An 18,362-nucleotide genomic window follows, 5' to 3' on the forward strand; every position below is an offset into this window, starting at 1 on the left:
GATCGACAACAACGCGGTCACGTACACCACGTACGACGAGACTAGAACAGGCCGGTTCAGAACCAATCGCGCCACCCTTTGGGCTCCTTTTGCTAATCTCGTGTTAGTAAAAGTTTGGTGAGAGACGATTCACGCTTTTTCAGACTCGTGGCTTTCAGATCGTTTTCTGCGGTTCAGTTTGTGCTTGTGGGTTTGTATCTGCTCTTCAGTGCGTGCAGTCAGTTCGTATCAGAGTTTTCTGTGTGATCTTGCCCGCTCGTTGCTGTTTTTCAGGTCGCTCTTCACAGGCCTTGCTGTTCTTCAGTGCGTTCTGTTACTTCGTTCTGAGCAGCCGACCGTTTTCTAGCCATGTTTCGTATGCGTACTCCTCGTACAGTTCGTGCTGTGCGGGGGCTTGGTGTTGGGGTCCTGACCTTGACACAAGTCCAGTCCATGAACAGGGTGGGGAGGAGTTCATGGACCAAGAATTGGTTGCTTCAGCGTCACCAGTTCTCTCATATGCCTTTGCTCCGTGAGATCCGTGAGAATAATCCTGATGATTTCAGGAACTTTCTCCGGATGACGGACCCCGTGTTTCACCGTTTGTTGGCTTTGCTGACCCCTTATATTAGCAGGCAGGATACCTGCATGAGGCAAGCCATCACTCCGGAGCAGAGGTTGGTCGCTACCCTGCGGTATTTGGCCACAGGGAGAAGCCTGCAGTACCTCAAGTTCTCGACAGGCATCTCCCCCCAGGCTCTTCTTTGTGGACATTTACTGCTTGTGTTTGTTTTAGCTGACCCTGACAGAAATGTGTGGAGTGCAGAAAATGTCGTGATTGTGTAACCTTATACAAAGCACTGTTGGCTGTTATTTACTAAATGCAAAGACACTTTTCACTACAAGTGCACTTGCAACTGCACTGAAACTGCACTTGTAGTGCAAAGTGGATTTGCCCTTAGGAAATAACCCCCATTTTCTCATAAAACAACAATTACATCACCCCAAAAGTGTTGTAGCGTGAGACAATAATCCACACATTCTTGATGAACAATCTTTTTAATACCTGCACAATCACATGTGCATTTACCAAAGGTTTTCTGACAAACCAACATGTTTGTTGTATAACAATTTTTGTGGTGTCATTATCCAAAATCAAAATGTGCATTTTATAGAAAACAGGCCTGTGTAAAACCAACAAGAAAGACACAAATCTTGATCTTACAAAGTTCACATTTGGTAGAACTGGAAGGCTATATCAGACATGAGTATTTAGGAACTGTGTTTGATATTGCGTTCAGATGGGGGGAAATCACCCCTGGAAAAGCCAAATTTGGAAGATGCACACCAAGTTCAGAATGTCAACATGTGCTATCTGCCATCAGGGGGGATCAAGGGACGTGTTTTGGGGGAGAAAGCCCTTCCTCACCGCTACTTTATTATTGAGGAAGGGGTTGCACCCCCAAAACGCGTCCATTGATCTCCCGTGATGGCAGATAGCACATGTTGACACACTGTGTGCATCCTCCAAATTTGGCTTTGGGAAAAATCACAAAAACATTTCGCACTTTGTAGCACACAAAAGAAGAAAGTGATTTGGAGGGGTTTTAAACTCGCCCCAAAACATCAATGATGTTTTTATATTTTGGAATAACATCATTGATGTTTTGCTTGATGTTTTCCAATTGTAAATTACACCCCATGATCTCCCCGATCAGGATCTGGGCACTTTCGGATGTGAAAGGATCTTCATCCACAACATCACGATCACCTAAAAAGAGAGGAACCCCAAAATAAATTAGGTTTCAAAAAAATGCCGCAATCCATCTCTTATCTGAGCCTGTGGTCGCAGACACTCACCTGTTGTGGTGACTACTTCCACCACGTCTTCTTCCTCCTGCTCATCTTGTGTTGGGGGGATTTCCCCTTCTTCCAGAGGGGGGGGGCTCTGGTCTCCTCGGATGAGGGGTGTCCTCCGAGTCTTTTCTCCCCTATGTAAAACAAAAATGGTATAATTAGCACACAGATATTTAATGTCAGAACTAAAAAGATGAAACATTGCTTGGAAGTGGGGTAAAATTGTCTATTTTAGCAGAGTTCCAACATGTAGCTTTTTTAGTGTCCTTTGTCAAGCTGCAATACTTTACCTGTATGGTAAAAGCTTCACAGATGTAGCCCCCCCTATAGTATACACTGGAGCACCTGTGTGGCCCCTTAATAAAAATGGTGTTCTGGGGTCCCACACTAGTGCTCCAGTGTCCAGATGTGAAAACAGCTGCTCAGTGTCCTCTCCTTACACACAATCTAGTTTGCATTTCATTCTAGTAACAAAGCCATCTACACAACCCAATTCTTTGAAGACAAGTATAGGGCGTCAAAATGGTGGCCAAATGCATATGGCCTAAACAATGGTATTTTATCGTCCGAAATAAAAATGTTTGATCCGAACGAATAATGTGCCCATGAACATGAAAGTTGCCATTTTAAACTGTACAACAGTTCCTAAAAGCACATGGAGCAGCACGAACGTCATAAACATAAAGAATAGGAACACAGCACAACTACTTACTTTTTTGCAGCACTCTCCGGATCTTTCTGTACTGCTCACGTTCTCGTAATTTCAGGTCCGACCACCGCTTCCTGAGCTGATCTTTCGATCGTCGTACCCTGAATTTCCGGTGCAGACTCCTGACCACTTTCGCCATGATCTTGGCCTTGCGGACATTGGGGTTGGGGTAAGGCCCATACTTTCCATCATAGTCGGCCTTCTTCAGGATGTCCACCATCTCCAACATCTCCCCAAAGGACATATTTGAGTCCTTTAATCTCCTTCTGGATCGGGACGTTTCAGGCTCCAGCCTTTCCTCCTCCTCCTCCTCGTTGCTACAATTAGCACGATCCTGCTGTCTATCCGCCATGTGCTCTTCCCCCACTGCGCCGAACGAAAAGGGGCGGGGAATAGACTAGAAAGAACGTCAGGGGCGGGCGGAGTTATACGCATGCGCAGTGTGTATAAATCGTAACGCGCGCGTCTTACGTACGATCTGTGAGCGGAGGAAGGAGCATCGGAGACGCCGATCGTGCTAACGAAGGTAGGATCTAAACTTGGGCCTATACTGCTTCGAAATGGAAGCTTATATTGTAACAAGATTAGGGGAGTTTGGCCTGACATTAGGCTTTGTCTTGTGTTGTGTCTTACAGAGAAAATGGATGGGTTCAACGACCACAATTTCCTGCCCCTGTTCATAGACAAGTACAGGGAGCTGCCCTGTCTGTGGCAAGTGAGACACCCCCACTATAATCACAAACAGAAGAGGCAGGCAGCGCTGGAGAAACTGCTGGAGTTAGTGAAGCCGGTGGTCCCCACAGCAACCATCCCTTATTTGAAAGCTAAAATTGGTGGCCTGAGGAGCACATATCTTAGGGAGCGCAAGAAGGTCACAGATTCCCAGAGGTCCGGAGCTGCAGCAGATGATGTTTATGTCCCCAGGCTGTGGTACTATGAGAGACTGCGATTTCTGTCAGACCACACTGAAGTCAGGGAATCCCTCTCTACTCTTCCTTCCACTCTTCCTTCCATACCAGCTGAGGCTTCCGATGTCCAACCTGGGCCTTCCAGCCAGGAAGAAGTGGAGGAGCCCGGCTGGAGTCAGGTATAGCATTCTTCTACTGATTTCTGGGCAATAAATAAATGATGTTTATTAGATGTTATTATTGATCACTAATTGCTGATTAAAAAAAGTGCTTTACATATCAATAGACAGTAGTGGGCACCCAAAATTGGGAAAAGAATGAAAACTGCTGGGCTCAGAAGCATAGTCTGTTATATTTGTTAACATTCAATTTGCAGCAGTCAGGAGGTGAAAATTGTGTGTGATTGATGACTAAAAAACTAAAACTATGTCCCTTTTTCATACACAGGAAGACCTCAGCCAGGAGGAGGCTGTGGAATGTGGCAGTCAGGAGGAGGTGGGGATTATTAGTGTCAGCCAGGAGGAGGCGGGGATTAGTGGCAGCCAGGAGGAGGCGGGGCTACGTGGCAGCCAAGAGAAGCCTGGGACAAGTCGCAGCCTGACTGAGTCTCAGGTCCCTCCCCTCCGCCTGCCATATAAACGAGCCAGGAAGGCCACTCCGAGTCCCGTGCAGGATTCAGCGTACAGGCTGATCCAGGAGGCTTCGGCGTCCCTCAGAGCCTTCCCCAGTCCTGAAGAGGCCTTTGCCTGCATGGCTGCCACAAAATTGCAGGGCATGCAGGAGGGTCAACGCAAGATCTCTGAGGACCTGATTTATAAAGTCCTTCGTAAGGGGTAGAGTGGGGAACTAACACACAAGACGGATGTCATGGAGAGGGACGATCCTCCTCCTCCTCCTCCTCCTGCTGCCACAACTCCACCACCACAGCCAAAGGCTGTAAGGAAGCGTGGAAGGAAGACCAAAGAGTGATGGCCCTGGGTTCAGTCTGGTCTGACAAAAGCTGCAGTCTCTCGTATGACCACAGCCTGGGGACACAGATGTCATCTGCTGCTGTTCATGATCTCTGGGACTTCTGGACCAGACTGCCCTCCCTTAGATAAGGACTCCTCAGGCCACCAATTTTGCTTTTAAATAATTGATGTGTGCCCTGGGGGTCCAAGGCTTCGCCCACTTCTGCAGTTTCTCCAGCGTTGCCTCCCTCTTTGTTTAGTTGTGAGCCCTTAATAAATTTTTTGGGTAAATTCTACTCTCCTGTGTGTGTTTTCATCCAAAAAGGACAGTTTGTTGGTGACGATTCAGGTACATTTCTAAAGTACAATGTGAAATTAACAAGGGACAACAACACCAAACAATCTCCTACAGATTAAATAGAACAACATATTAGTGGTGTTGTGGGAACTTGTCACCAAAAACACACACAAACATTTTCAGGAATACAAATCAAAATCACCAAAAAAAAAAAAAAAAAAAAGAAAGAGAAACACAAAAAAAGTATCTACATTAAAGTCCAAAAAAAACAAAAAATTTTGTTGTCAGATGTGAGAAATCAAAATATATTGAGGGAATCCCGATAAATAGTAACGAAATAAGTTTGTGAGAAGTGTGTGTGAATATGAGCAGCAAAACTACTTAATTCTTGTCACATTATAAAGAAGAAGAGAGTGCGCTGTATTAAACCATTTTGAACATTGCAGCGTGACGAAAGTGCTGTATCCATTCCGAACGCTACGTTTACCAGAACGAGCTGTCCCGTGTCGGAATTTCTTCTGAGCATGCGTGGCACTTTGTGCGTCGGAACAGGCCACACACGGTCGGAATTGACGCGACCGGATTTTGTTGTCGGAAAATTTTATCTCCTGCTGTCCAACTTTGTGTGTCGGAAAATCCGATGGAAAATGTCCGATGGCGCCCACACACGGTCGGAATTTCCGACAACACGCTCCGATCGGACATTGTCCATCGGAAAATCCGACCGTGTGTACGGGGCATTAGAAACCGCCTAAAGGAAATTGGATTTACATACAGAAAAGCTAAAAGAAAGCCATCTCTAACACCTAAACACAAAAAAACAAGGTTACAATGGGCTAAGGAAAGGCAATCGTGGACTGTGGATAATTGGATGAAAGTCATATTCAGTGATGAATCTCAAATCTGCATAGGGCAAGGTGATGATGCTGGAACTTTTGTTTAGTGCCGTTCCAATGAGATTTATGCAGACTGTCTGAAGAAAACATGCAAATTTCCACAGTCAATTATGATATGGGGCTGCATGTCAGGTAAAGGCACTGGGGAGATGGCTGTCATTAAATCTTCAATAATTGCACAGGTTTACATTGAAATATTGGACACTTTTCTTATCCCATCTATTGAAAGGATGTTTGAGGATGATGAAATCATTTATCAAGATGATAATGCATCTTGCCATAGAGCAAAAACTGTGAAAAAATTCCTTGAAGAAAGACACATAAGGTCAATGTCATGGCCTGCAAACAGTCCGGATCTCAATCCAATTGAAAATCTGTGGTGGAAGTTAAAGAAAATGGTCCATGACAAGGCTCCAACCTGCAAAGATGATTTGGCAACAGCAATCAGAGAAGGCTGGAGCCAGATTGATGAAGAGTACTGTTTATCACTCATTAAGTCAATGCCTCAGAGACTACAAGCAGTTATAAAAGCCAGAGGTGGTGCAACAAAGTACTAGTGATGTGTTGGGGTGTTATTTTGTTTGTTTTTCATGATTCCATAATTTTTTCCTCAGAATTGAGTCATTCCATAATTTATTCCCTGTGCTTGTTCTATAAATCTAACTATTACTGGCCACCACAATTATTTTTCTTGATTTCTTTTAGTGTTTCTTAAAGCCAGAAAGTTGCCATTTGAAATGCCTTTAGTTTTTGGCCATGTCTGTGATCTGCTTTTTTTCTACAACAATAAACAACTAAAGGAATATCCTCAGGAACTGGTGATTCCATCATTTTTGCCAGGGGTTGTATATCTTTCTCACACATGATTAAGATTTGGACTTATGATATAAGTTTTGGACTTACCATTTTACTACATTTATTTGCTTTTACTTTTTTCACTGTTTAAACATACATATTTGTCTTAGGGGAGGAGATCTCCCGATATCACTTTAATTGATTGGTTTATGCTCACCATTTAGTTTAAGTACTGCGGACTCATCTTCTTATATATTAATATAAGAAGACCTATTCTCACAGAGGTGGATCTTATACTCTCCTACCCTTAAACGTAGGTCATGGCAAGGTTACTAGCAGATAATCTTACCACTGTGAATTCACATCATTACTACATACCCCATCTAATAAATCTGCCTTACGTAGCCATATAACTAGAGACCTGATAGATCACTCTTTGGGATATAGGTAGCGCCACTGACCCCATTTTGGTTTTTCTTTTTCAGTTTAAAGTTCTCCTAGGGGGAGTTTTTTAAGGGGAGGCTGCAACCTTAATACCTATCCTAAGCGCGTTATTTTTTTTATCTTTATTAAAGGACCACCAGGGTCCACTGCTAAGCAATGAGAAGTGGGAGGAAGCTGACCAGGCACTTCCAAGATGGCACTGGAATGCACATGTGACACGCAGCGTCGACGGGATGACGTCACCAGGGTAGGAGCTGCGACGCATTTCAGAGCACACGCAGTAAAGCTATCACGCATGCGATCTCTTTCTTCAGGCAGAAGGCATAGGAGCAATAGAGCCTCTATTTATATATTAATGTAAATAGAGGCTCTAGTGCTCGTATGCCTTCTGCCTATAGAAAGAGCGTGAATGCCTGATGACTCTACTGCGCATGCTCTGAAATGCGTCGCAGCTCCAGTGAAATTTTTGACTTTTATGATGTTCTTATTATGGACTTTTTGAATCACATATGAGGTTATCATACCTGTTGATGCCTACATTCCTACTATTTTGGGATCTGCCACCAACATCACCAGTGACACTAATACAGTGATCAGTGATAATATACACTGTCACTATGCTAACATCTAGGGGCGATCAAGGGGTTAAATGTGTGCCTAACAATGTGTAATGTGTGCTGCTTTTTGCTAAAGATCACTTTGTTTCTTATTCCTTGCTGCCCCCTAAACCCAGAAGCAGGCAGTGGTGTACAGTACCAGTACGTTGCTTTGCCTGCATGGACCGCCCATCCACAGTACATTGCGGACGAGCGGTCCTTAAGTAGTTAAGCTTTCTTTCTTTTATTTTCCCCTAGTCATCCTGTCACTAAGTCTGTTATTTTTCTACAGAACAAGCTGTCCTGCAGATGTAGCAGTTAGTGGGTTGAGACAAACCATTGAATACTGACAGGGGTGCTTACAATGATCAGCTTTTATGTATGTAAAACCTAAATCTAAATGGAAAAAAACAAACAGTTTGCTGCAGGGCTGCTAATACAAATCACGGGGCCCCATACAGAGTACCTGACAGGCCCCCCCCCCCCAAGAAAATATTAAAGCTATATTTTGCTAAAAATACAATAAAGTCATCATAGGCAGACACAACATAACTCACAGAATTCCTGCTAAATCTAAAAGATAAAACTGAGTTAATAAATAAAGCTTTTTGTGGATAAGGTCTTGGGGCTCATTCACATGGGTGCTGTGGTCTGTACAGTGTGAATCAGTGGTTCATTTAGGTGGCTTGAGCCACATGGAGCTATAAAAACACAGCTGCAGTTCCTAATTTGACAGGTGTGTGAATGCAAGTATACAGCCTGAACACAGACAGTGTGCATTCGGGGGCCACTCACATGCACACCTGTCAAATTAGGGCCTGTGGCTGTGTTCGTACAGGCGATCCATCCCCATAGAATGACAGGCAGCTCCAGCCCAAAATCCTCCTTCACACAGCAAGAGTACCTGTGTGAATGAGCCCTTAATTATATTTTCTAACAATTTTTTTTTTAATAACCCTGTTGGGAAGGGTTATTAAAAAAATGGATCTCTCCAGTGGCGTGCTGTCACTACTGACATCTTCGTCTGGTCTTCTCTCTGGGTTCTTGGGCTCCAGCTGTTTGGCCAAACTGCGATGATGTAACTCCTGCGCATGCGTATGGAAGTCACGGTCACATCACAGCTCTCTCAGTGGATTGTATACCGTCTATTGAGAGCGCAATCCACATGTGCCGGTGCTATCCCCGGCTGCTACGTTTAGGAGATATTCACTGTACAGAGGTAAGTCCTATTATAGGCTTACCTGTAGATACAAGATAAAAAATGGAGTTTACTACTGACAGATCAGTTAGTAAATGGTTAAAGGAGTTGATGCATGGATTTGCAGAGAGAACTGACAGTGTAGGGGAGAAGAAGCAATGTTGCATAAGTCAGGAAGCAGTCTGGGGGAGAGGAGTGGGAAGCCCAGCTACATAAAGCACACTAAGCACTGGGACAAGATAAAATGCAGCTATGGAACTGGTGATCAGCTGTGACTGTCAGGCAGACAGAGCAATAGAGCCTGGAAAGTTGGAACTCTGGGATCAGAGAGACAGGGAAACAAACTCACCTAGCAGAGCTAACATTAGAGCCAGCTCTGGGGTGGGGTGGGGGGGGGGGGTCGGACAGGGAGGGGGATTAGTGAGGGACAACAAATGTGTCTCTCCCTTCCTCCAGCAGCTAAAAGCTGGCAGCCCCCTTGTGTGCTCATGCCCCCTACAAGAGGACCTGTGGTACAACCCCAATCAGCAGCCCTTGTTAGCTGTAACTGATTGTAAAGTGTTAGCTGGAGTTTGGTTTCAATTTGTTAGTGTATTTAAATCTGCTAGTACATGTAAACACTCTCCTCCCACCAAACTGACAATGCTACCTGTTGTGTTTGTTGCTCCTTCATCCAGAGTGGAGGCTCTCTAATGCAGAAGGTGTGTTACTGGGCAAATCACCAGGTGAAAACAGAGGTGGGAAATAACTAATAACAATATATTACATTTTTGGTTTTGGCTTTAATACGTGATATGTCTAATCACTGGTCACAAAGCAGTACATACAATTCAAATAATAAAACATTCAAATTCCAAATCTTTGTGATCTGAGAAACTCAAATAATACCTATCCTTGAAACCCAGGGGGGCCATGGCATCACTATGCATAATTCTTCTGCTTCATTTCTAAAGCAGCAGTTCGTGGTAGGTCAGCATGTAGACTAACTACAAGTGATGAAATGATTACCTAGCCATACGCTTTCAAATTGATCAGTGATCACTGCCTAAGTTCTAAGGGACCCATGAGAATTACAGTAACCACATCTAACGTTCCTCTTGCCCGTTCAGCATTATACTTGCTTTTTATCAGGATATCTAATTGCGCATCTTTTACAACACACACAAGGTAATTCAGGGTATTTCTCCTTCAACAGCCTATCCTGATAAATTCTCCATTTATTTTTGATTGTTCTTTTCGTTTGCTCAGACACTGGGGAGAGGGTAAAATGCAGAAAAAGAGTGTCATATCTTCTCCTGCCTTGCTGCATTCAAGGTCAGCACTTAGCTTAACTCCAATCACTGAGCCTCCTGCATACATTTTCTGCTTGTATCTCAAAAGTTGGTGCATCAGATCAGTTCCCGCATAACCACTGCACCAGACTGGGTATTATAGAATGGGTTTATACCATGGATTTGATGGCTTTTAAATGGAATTGAATAAAGCATTCCATGCTTTATCCCTGACTATATGTAATGAGAGCATACAGTATATAAAACCTTTGTGTTTCACATTGCCTTATTTTTTTTTCATTCAAATTCAAGCCAAGTGACAGTAGCAAGGGTCTTAAAGCTGAACTCCAGGATAAGCAAACATTGTCAAAATACATAAATCATGTGTATTCTCTCTTGAATATTGGTGTGCTTGATGTAATTCTTGCAGATCTGTGCAGTAATCCAGTGTGAAACGCTTCCTGTAATAAAGACCAGTCACTGCTGCTTTCTCTCCTTGTGCAGGGTGACTGGTCTTGTCTCCGCCCCCTTCTCTAATTTGCTGCAGACAGCCTGTAGTGGGTGGACCTGCTGGGTCCCTCCCATAGCTCTGCCCTCTAGACAGGCTATGTGCAGTAGAGTGATAATTTCACCGCTACTTTAGCAAGGTAATACCTGGGATTGCAAAGGCATTTGAGAAAGTGAATTTGTGTATTGTGTGTCTATGGAGGGATATATTGATTTTTGTGTCCGGGGTTTAGCTTTAAATCTTGTAGCTGCTGCAACTGGTTAAGCACGCTTAGTTGTTGTGAATAGCAGTAATACATTGGGTGTTGGAAAACACAGTGTTGTTCATTTCTTACCTCCTGATTTAGCCTGCATATATTCTGCTTGATCTCCTCAGCTTCAGCTGCTAAGATTGGGTTAACCAGGCTTATACCTAATTGAAAGGGAGAAGAAAAAATATTAGAACACATTAAGCATTTACATGTGTTGGATGAAATAACACCAGAACATACTGAGCAATACCAGTTATAACGATCAAGTGTTATATTATTTTACTGTAAAACATCTACCCATCAGGAAATCCTGGATGCATAGTTATATGCTGGGAATTAATTTCTTATGTACACACAATCAACAGTCAGAGACAATTGATGTAATCAATGAAAAGCGATCTATGAATAGAAGACGGGTGGATGATTGGTTACAAAATTGCCTTCCCTTTTCAATCTGCTGTAATTTTCTGTAAAATTCTAAGCAACATGACAACCTGGAGGTGCTCTGTACATTGTTGGTGTATAGAAAGCCCTCAGAAATGTAATTTCCAGCTTATGTGATGGACTCACTGATTTTCCCTGAAGTCTGTGCTAAGATACAAGTCAGATTTTAGGCATCCTCTGCAATAGGCATCCTCTGCACACTGTCACAGGGTGACAACACTCACATATTTATGGTAGATCAGCACCCTAGTTTGCTCTCTTAATTTGGACTAAAGATACTTCCCCCTCTTCTCCAATACAAAGAATAGGGGTTTGGAAGTAAACAGAAGATAATTTAAAAGCTGATAACATTGTTTGAGATTATTATTCAGTGCTCAGAAAGTTACAAAGGATTTCTATCAATGGGTAATGTTACCAAAATGAACCTAACCTGAGAAAGGTAAACTAATGTTTATTACATGTAAGATCTAGTAAGCTGCAACACAGAAAATATTTTCTCTTATATATACTTTAAATGCACCTAAATAGTAAGGTCCACTTTTTTGGTGGGCGGCGCCTTCCCATTTTAATGTGCTGCACAATGTGCTGCACAAAACGGTTGAAAAACACCCGTGGGTCAAAAAAGTTGGTTAATGTACTTAGCTTACCCCTGCTTCCACCCGAGGAGTGCTTAAATCACAAAAGAACATGCCACTATTTTGTGTTATAGCAACATTCCATAGGATTTTGGGTGCTTGGCATTCTCTGCACTCTTGTCAGAAGGATGGTGATGTAATCCTCTTTAGTATGGAAGACATAGAAAAAGAGTTTAAATTAACTATCTTTTTCCCTCCCCTTCTGTGATTTTTTACAGTTTAGTACAGGAGATCAAAATAAGGGAAGGGGCCTTCCCTTCCCTGACCTTCCTATCCTTGACAGTGAGAGGCATCTTGTTGGAGCGTCCTCAGCTGCAGCCACATCAGGAGCGCCCCCTCCCCCCTCCGGTCTCCAGGATCACACGGCTCCACATCCCAGGAGGTTTTTGGGACTTCAGCCACTCCGACATATCCACTGGATAAAGGCACATCTGACAGCCAATTCCATCACAAAAGGAAAATACATTTAATTTACAGTCCGATTACATTCGTAAGTAGGTCTGTAGTGTACGGTATATACGGTCCTGATCTATACCCTACCTAGAAAACCCGGACAAAGACTAGTATGGAACTTGGATTAAACAACCATCCACCACAGGATATCCCCTCCTACTAGCCACCCCTTTTCATGTACACATGTCGGCCTACCGGCCCATACAGACTGTGCTCTTGTTCTCCTGGCTCTGATGAAGAGGTTACCCTCAAAACGCGTCAGCCATTTTTAACAACTTGCCTCAACATGGGCATACCCCAATTTTAATTTATTTTCTAGTGCCTTTTTTGTTACCTGTTTGTATGCAATGTAGTATTTGTATGATTCATTATTTTATATGTGTGTATTCCCTATACATGATTAAACCATACATGTTTTGATGTAAGCGTCTGATCACACGCCTTCCGTCCACCTCCTACCATACAGTCCTTAATGAATAGGCAAACATTAAGGCTTGCTTTAGCCTGCTTCCGTCCTGTAAACAGGATACCACCTCAGAGCTAGGAACCACAAATGGAAAAGTGGGGCCAAACATTATCTGATATTGAAGCTTCTGTAGTTTTCTGGTTTTCTCAGCATTGAGTGTTCTGCCATACCCACCAGCCAATCTAGACTATAGACATAACTAGACTACAAAATCTGCCACCAAAACATACATGTAGAAAAGGATGGAGAGTAAGAACTCAGAATGTAAGACCTAAAGCAGAGGTCTCCAAACCTTTCAGTATGAGGGCTATATCGAATAGTTTACAAATATTCACGGGCCAAAAACAGTCAGTTTTATAAATTAATGAAGAAGTCTTACTTGGATCATTTTTGTAATCAGCATGATATGGTTCAACACAACAGAGAAAGAACTATAGTAAAGCAAAGCTAAGAAATTAAAAAAAAAACTTAGAGTTCCCCCTTACATCAAAGCCTCCATCAAAGTTGCCCTAACATAAGAGTCCTCCCTTACATTAGACCAGAGACATAACTAGAACCTTTAGGGCCCCGGTGCAAAGAGCCATAAAGGCCCCCCCCCCACCGTGGTGGAACGCCAGGGCCCGGTCGCAAGTGCGTTCTTTGTGACCCTGGTAGTTCCACCACTGGTGTAAGTATTTTTTTTTTTTCATTTTTTTACCATTTTATTTTATTTATTTATTTTACAATTTTTTTTCATTATTTTTCACAGTTTTTTAGGAGCCCCATTGGGGGGCTTTGGTGAAATATCAGGGGTCTAAACAGACCTCTGATGTTTTACCTTTGAGATAGAGAAAGAAGATTGGGGACACAGCCCTCAATCTCCATCTCTGAAGCCTCAGCTGTACAGCATGAACGGACAGGAATAGTTCTGTACAGAGATTCCAGTTCATTCACAATCGGAAGCATAGTAAACACAGTTTACTATGCCTTAGTTATGAATGGACAGAGTAAGTGATTGGTACAGATCACTGACTCTATTCATTCACTCAAGATGGGGCTGGTAAATGACACATTTAGTGGCTTCTTTCCCGCTCTCCGTCCCGACAGATCCCCTGCAGCAGGTGGGAGAGGGGAGGGGTCAACCTGGCAGTACTGCAGCAGATGAGATGGGGGGAGTACACAGGAGCTCAGGACAGCAGGATGTAGATAGAAGGGGCAGCATGTAGAGGAAACAATCCCCCCCATTTCCCCCTGCAGCCGCTTAAAGGCTCCTCGGTGCTGTCATTTTGTAGGGCAAAGGGCTCCAGCTCCCCTATGTCCGTCTCTGATGTCAGATATGTGGGACTGGCTCCGCTCCACTCTTTTCCCTGGCAACTGGCCCTGGCATCACTAGAGGGGCAGGTCTCTAGCAAGCGGAGGCTGAGTGGGTACAATGGTGCCTCTTTTATAGGGCATCAGAGTGGCCAAGGGGGCAATTTCCCCCCCCGCCGCCTCCAGCAACAACCTGGGGGACCCTCTCCCCCTCCAACAACCACCTGGTGGGCCCTCTCCTCCACCAACAACCACCTTGGGGACCCTTCTATTCCACCAACCACCCCAAGGCCCTCTCTTCCTAACCCGGCACTACCCAGGGGCCTCCTCCTCCTCCAACCACCCAAGGACTCACTCTTCCACTGCTGACCAATCCAGGGCCCTTTACTTCTCCACCAATCATCCTGGGGCCCGCTCCCCCTCTGCAAACCACCCAGGGGCCCTCTCCTTCTTCTCCAAACACCCAGGTGCCCTCTCCTCCTCCCCCAGCCTCCCAGGGGTCCTCTCTTCCTCCAACAGCCATCCTGGGGCCCCCTCCTTTTCTACCAACCATCCTGGGGCTCCCTCCAACCACTCTGGGGCCCCTCACTCCCCTTTTCTCAGCAGATAACCTAAATATGTGACCAGGCTGCAGAGTGACCAGTCAGGTGTGTGATTACCTGTATGTTCCAGGGCTAGGGTGGAGGGCCTCCTCCCAGAAGATGGTGTACTCATCAGCCATTGTCGGATTAGAGCCAGCAGGACATGATCACTGCCACCAGCACAGCGGCAAACACCGCCTGAGCCCCGCAACAGCCGAGCATTGCGGGCAAACCTGGCAACTGCGTCCTACTACCGCTGGGACACGCCCACCGCCCAACTCCTCCAAAAGAATAACATTGGACGGCCAATCTCTGGGCACTAAAGGTTGGGTGAGTGTCAGCACACAACAGCGACACCTGGCGGCCACGGAGGGAACTGCAGCGCACTGCTCCAATCATTACAGTATCTCACAAAAGTTAGTACACCCTCACATTTTTGTAAATATTTTATTATATCTTTTCATGTGAAAAATTACACTTTGCTACAATGTAAAGTAGTGAGTGAAAATGTCCAAATTGGGCCTAAAGCAGTGGTCTCAAAGTACCGGCCCGCGGGCCATTTGCGGCCCGCGGACTGGTTATAAATGGCCCGCCGAGCAGGGCGCTCTCTGATGTGTGAAGTTGGGGAGGTGTGGGCGGCCGGGCATCCATCGATACATGGCAGTGAACAGCGAGGGGCCGGCCGAGGGCAGATAAGCCCGAGAGCCCGGGACTCGGGAGAAGAGCTCCTCCGTGGCACCGCCTCCTCCTTGACCTCGCCCCCTGACCCCGCCTTCCCTAGAAGGCAAGCGGGCGCAGCGTACCCCATGCTTCAAGTTCCTCTGCGCGCTCTGATGTGAGGTCCGAAGCTGGAGGACAGGCTCGCCGCTCACTGGGGGCATAGAGCTGTCACAGAGGACAGGAGGCACAGGCTGCTGTGGGAGCTTCTGGAATTGGACGGATCGAAGCAGGAGACTGGCATCATGGTATGGAAAGTACTGTCTGTCATCATCATACACACCTGCAGACAGAGACTGGGACAGAGGTGGGACTGCAGGAACAGTGCTAGGGGTCTCTCATCTCCCCCCAACTTCCCCCTCCCTCTTTCTAAGCCCCCTCCCCCCTCTCTTAGCCCCCCTCCCTCCTCTCTCAGCCCCCCTCTCTTTAAGCCCCCCTCCCTTCTCTCTCAGCCCCCCTCTCTCTAAGCCCCCCTCCCTTCTCTCTCAGCCCCATCTCTCTCTAAGCCCCCTCTCTTTTCTCTCAGCCCCCCTCTCTCTAAGCCCCTCTCCCTTCTCTCTCAGCCCCCCTCTCTCTAAGCCCCCCTCCCTTCTCTCTCAGCCCCATCTCTCTCTAAGCCCCCTCTCTTTTCTCTCAGCCCCCCTCTCTCTAAGCCCCTCTCCCTTCTCTCTCAGCCCCCTCCCTTCTCTCTCAGCTCCCCATCTCTCAGCCCCCTCTCTCCAAGCCCACCTCACTTCTCCCTCAGCCCCCCCTCTCTCCAAGCCCCCTCCCTTCTCTCTCAGCCCTTCCCCCTCTCTCAGCCCCCCTCTCTCTAAGCCCCCCTCCCTTCTTTCTCAGCCCCCCTCTCTCTAAGCCCCCTCCCCTCTCTCTCAGCCCTTCCCCTCTCACCCCCTCTCAGTCCTCCCCCCTCGATTAGCCCCCCTCCCTTCTCTCTTAGTCATCCCTATACTCTCAGTCCCCCTCTCTCTCTCTCAGCCATCCCCCTCTCCCTAAGCCCCCCTCCTTTCTCGCCCAGCCATCTCTCTCAGCCATCCCCCCTCTCTCAGCCCTCCCTATTCTCTCAGCCCCCCTCTCGCTAAGCCCCCTCCCTTCTCTCCTAGCCCTCCCTTTTCTCTCAGCCCCCCTCTCTCAGCCCTCCCTATTCTCTCAGCCCACCTGTCTCTATCAGCCCACCCATCTCTATCAGCCCCCCTCTCTTAGACCTCCCTCTCTCTCAACCCTCCCTCCTACCTCTCTCTCTCAACCCACCCGTCACTCTCAGCCCACCCATCACTTAGAGCAAACCTGGCTCATCTAACGCAGAGCAAACACTGCCAAGCATCTGGCAGTAAGCAGTGACTGGTAGCAAGCAGCAACTACAACTGTATATAGTTTATTGTTTTTGAAGTTTGAAAGTTTGCATGCGGCCCCCATGGGATATGAAAATTTGTCATGTGGCCCTCAGGTAATTTGAGTTTGGCCTAAAGTGTCAATATTTTGTGCGGCCACCATTATTTTCCAGCACTGCATTAACCCTCATGGGCATGGAGTTTACCAGAGCTTCACAAGTTGCCACTGAAGTCCTCTTCCACTACTCCATGACGACATCATGGAGCTGGTGGATGTTGGAGACCTTGCGCTCCTCCACCTTCCCTTTGAGGATGCCCCACAGATGCTCAATGGGGTTTAGGTCTGGAGACATGCTTGGCCAGTCCATCACCTTTACCCTCAGCTTCTTTAGCATGGCAGTGGTCCTCTTGGAGGTGTGTTTGTGGTCGTTATCATGTTGGAATACTGCCCTGCGGCCCAGTCTTTGAAGGGAGCAGATCATGCTTTGCTTCAGTATGTCACAGTACATGTTCGCATTCATGGTTCCCTGAATGAACTGTAGCTCCCCAGTGCCGGCAGCACTCATGCAGCCCCAGACCATGACACTCTCACCACCATGCTTGACTGTAGGCAAGACACACTTGTCTTTGTACTCCTCACCTGGTTGCCGCCACACACGCTTGACACCATCTGAACCAAATAAGTTTATCTTGGTCTCATCAGACCACAGGACATGGTTCCAGTAGTCCATGTCCTTAGTTTGCTTGTCTTCAGCAAACTGTTTGCGGGCTTTCTTGTGCATCATCTTTAGAAGAGGCTTCCTTCTGGGATGATGCAGTGTGCAGCGCATGGTCTGAGCACTGACAGGCTGACCCCCCACCCCTTCAACCTCTGCAGCAATGCTGGCAGCACTCATAAGTCTGTTTCCCAAAGACAACCTCTGGATATGACGCTAAGCATGTGCAGTCAATTTCTTTGGTTGACCATAGCGAGGCCTGTTCTGAGTGGAACCTGTCCTGTTAAATCACTGTATGGTCTTGGCCATCGTGCTGCAGCTCAGTTTCAGGGTCTTGGCAATCTTTTTTATAGCCTAGGCCATCTTTATGTAGATAACAATTCTTTTTTTCAGATCCTCAGAGAGTTCTTTACCATGAGGTGCCATGTTGAACTTCCATTGACCAGTATGAAAGCGTGAGAGCAATAACACCAAATTTAACACACCAGCTCCCCATTAACACCTGAGACCTTGTAACACCAAGTTACATGACACTGGGAAGGAAAATGGCTAATTGGGCCCAATTTGGACATTTTCACTTAGGGGTGTATTTACTTTTGTTGCCAGCAGTTTAGACATTAATGGCTGTGTGTTGAGTTATTTTGAGAGGGGCAGCAAATTTACACTGTTATACAAGCTGTACATTCATTACTTTACATTGTAACAAAGTGTCTTCAGTGTTGTCAATAATGTTGATATAATCAAATATTTGCAAAAGTGTGAGGGGTGCACTCACTTTTGTGAGATACTGTATATCCTTGTATCCTTGTATCTAAAGCAATTTTCTACGGGGGAGATTTCCCTTACTGCTCCCCTCTAAATGTTGCGCCCAGGGCGACCTCACCGGCTACGTCACTGTATATATAATTTAAATAAAATGTTTTTTGCTCTGAACTAAAGTGGAGTTTCACACATATTTTGTTTGCTAGAAAATGATAGGTGCTATTTAATATCATAAATCCAGTGTTACCTGCTTATTAGCTATGTAAAGCATAAGGTGGCTCAGTTGGATGTGCTAGTAAGCAAAGTCATTT

General features: G+C 45.8%; 1 protein-coding gene across 1 annotated transcript in view; it reads right to left on the reverse strand.

The window, feature by feature from the left end:
• The window catches only part of KCNH4 (potassium voltage-gated channel subfamily H member 4), a gene marked incomplete at its 3' end in the record, with an annotated part of 923,392 nt that overhangs the window by 238,118 nt on the left and 666,912 nt on the right, over positions 1–18,362 (reverse strand). The window contains 1 exon segment of the mRNA XM_073606110.1: positions 10,744–10,820. Coding sequence (XP_073462211.1) covers positions 10,744–10,820 — 77 coding nt within the window.

The sequence above is a fragment of the Aquarana catesbeiana genome, linkage group LG12, assembly GCF_042186555.1.
Source record: "Aquarana catesbeiana isolate 2022-GZ linkage group LG12, ASM4218655v1, whole genome shotgun sequence".
Taxonomy (NCBI): Eukaryota; Metazoa; Chordata; class Amphibia; order Anura; family Ranidae; genus Aquarana; species Aquarana catesbeiana.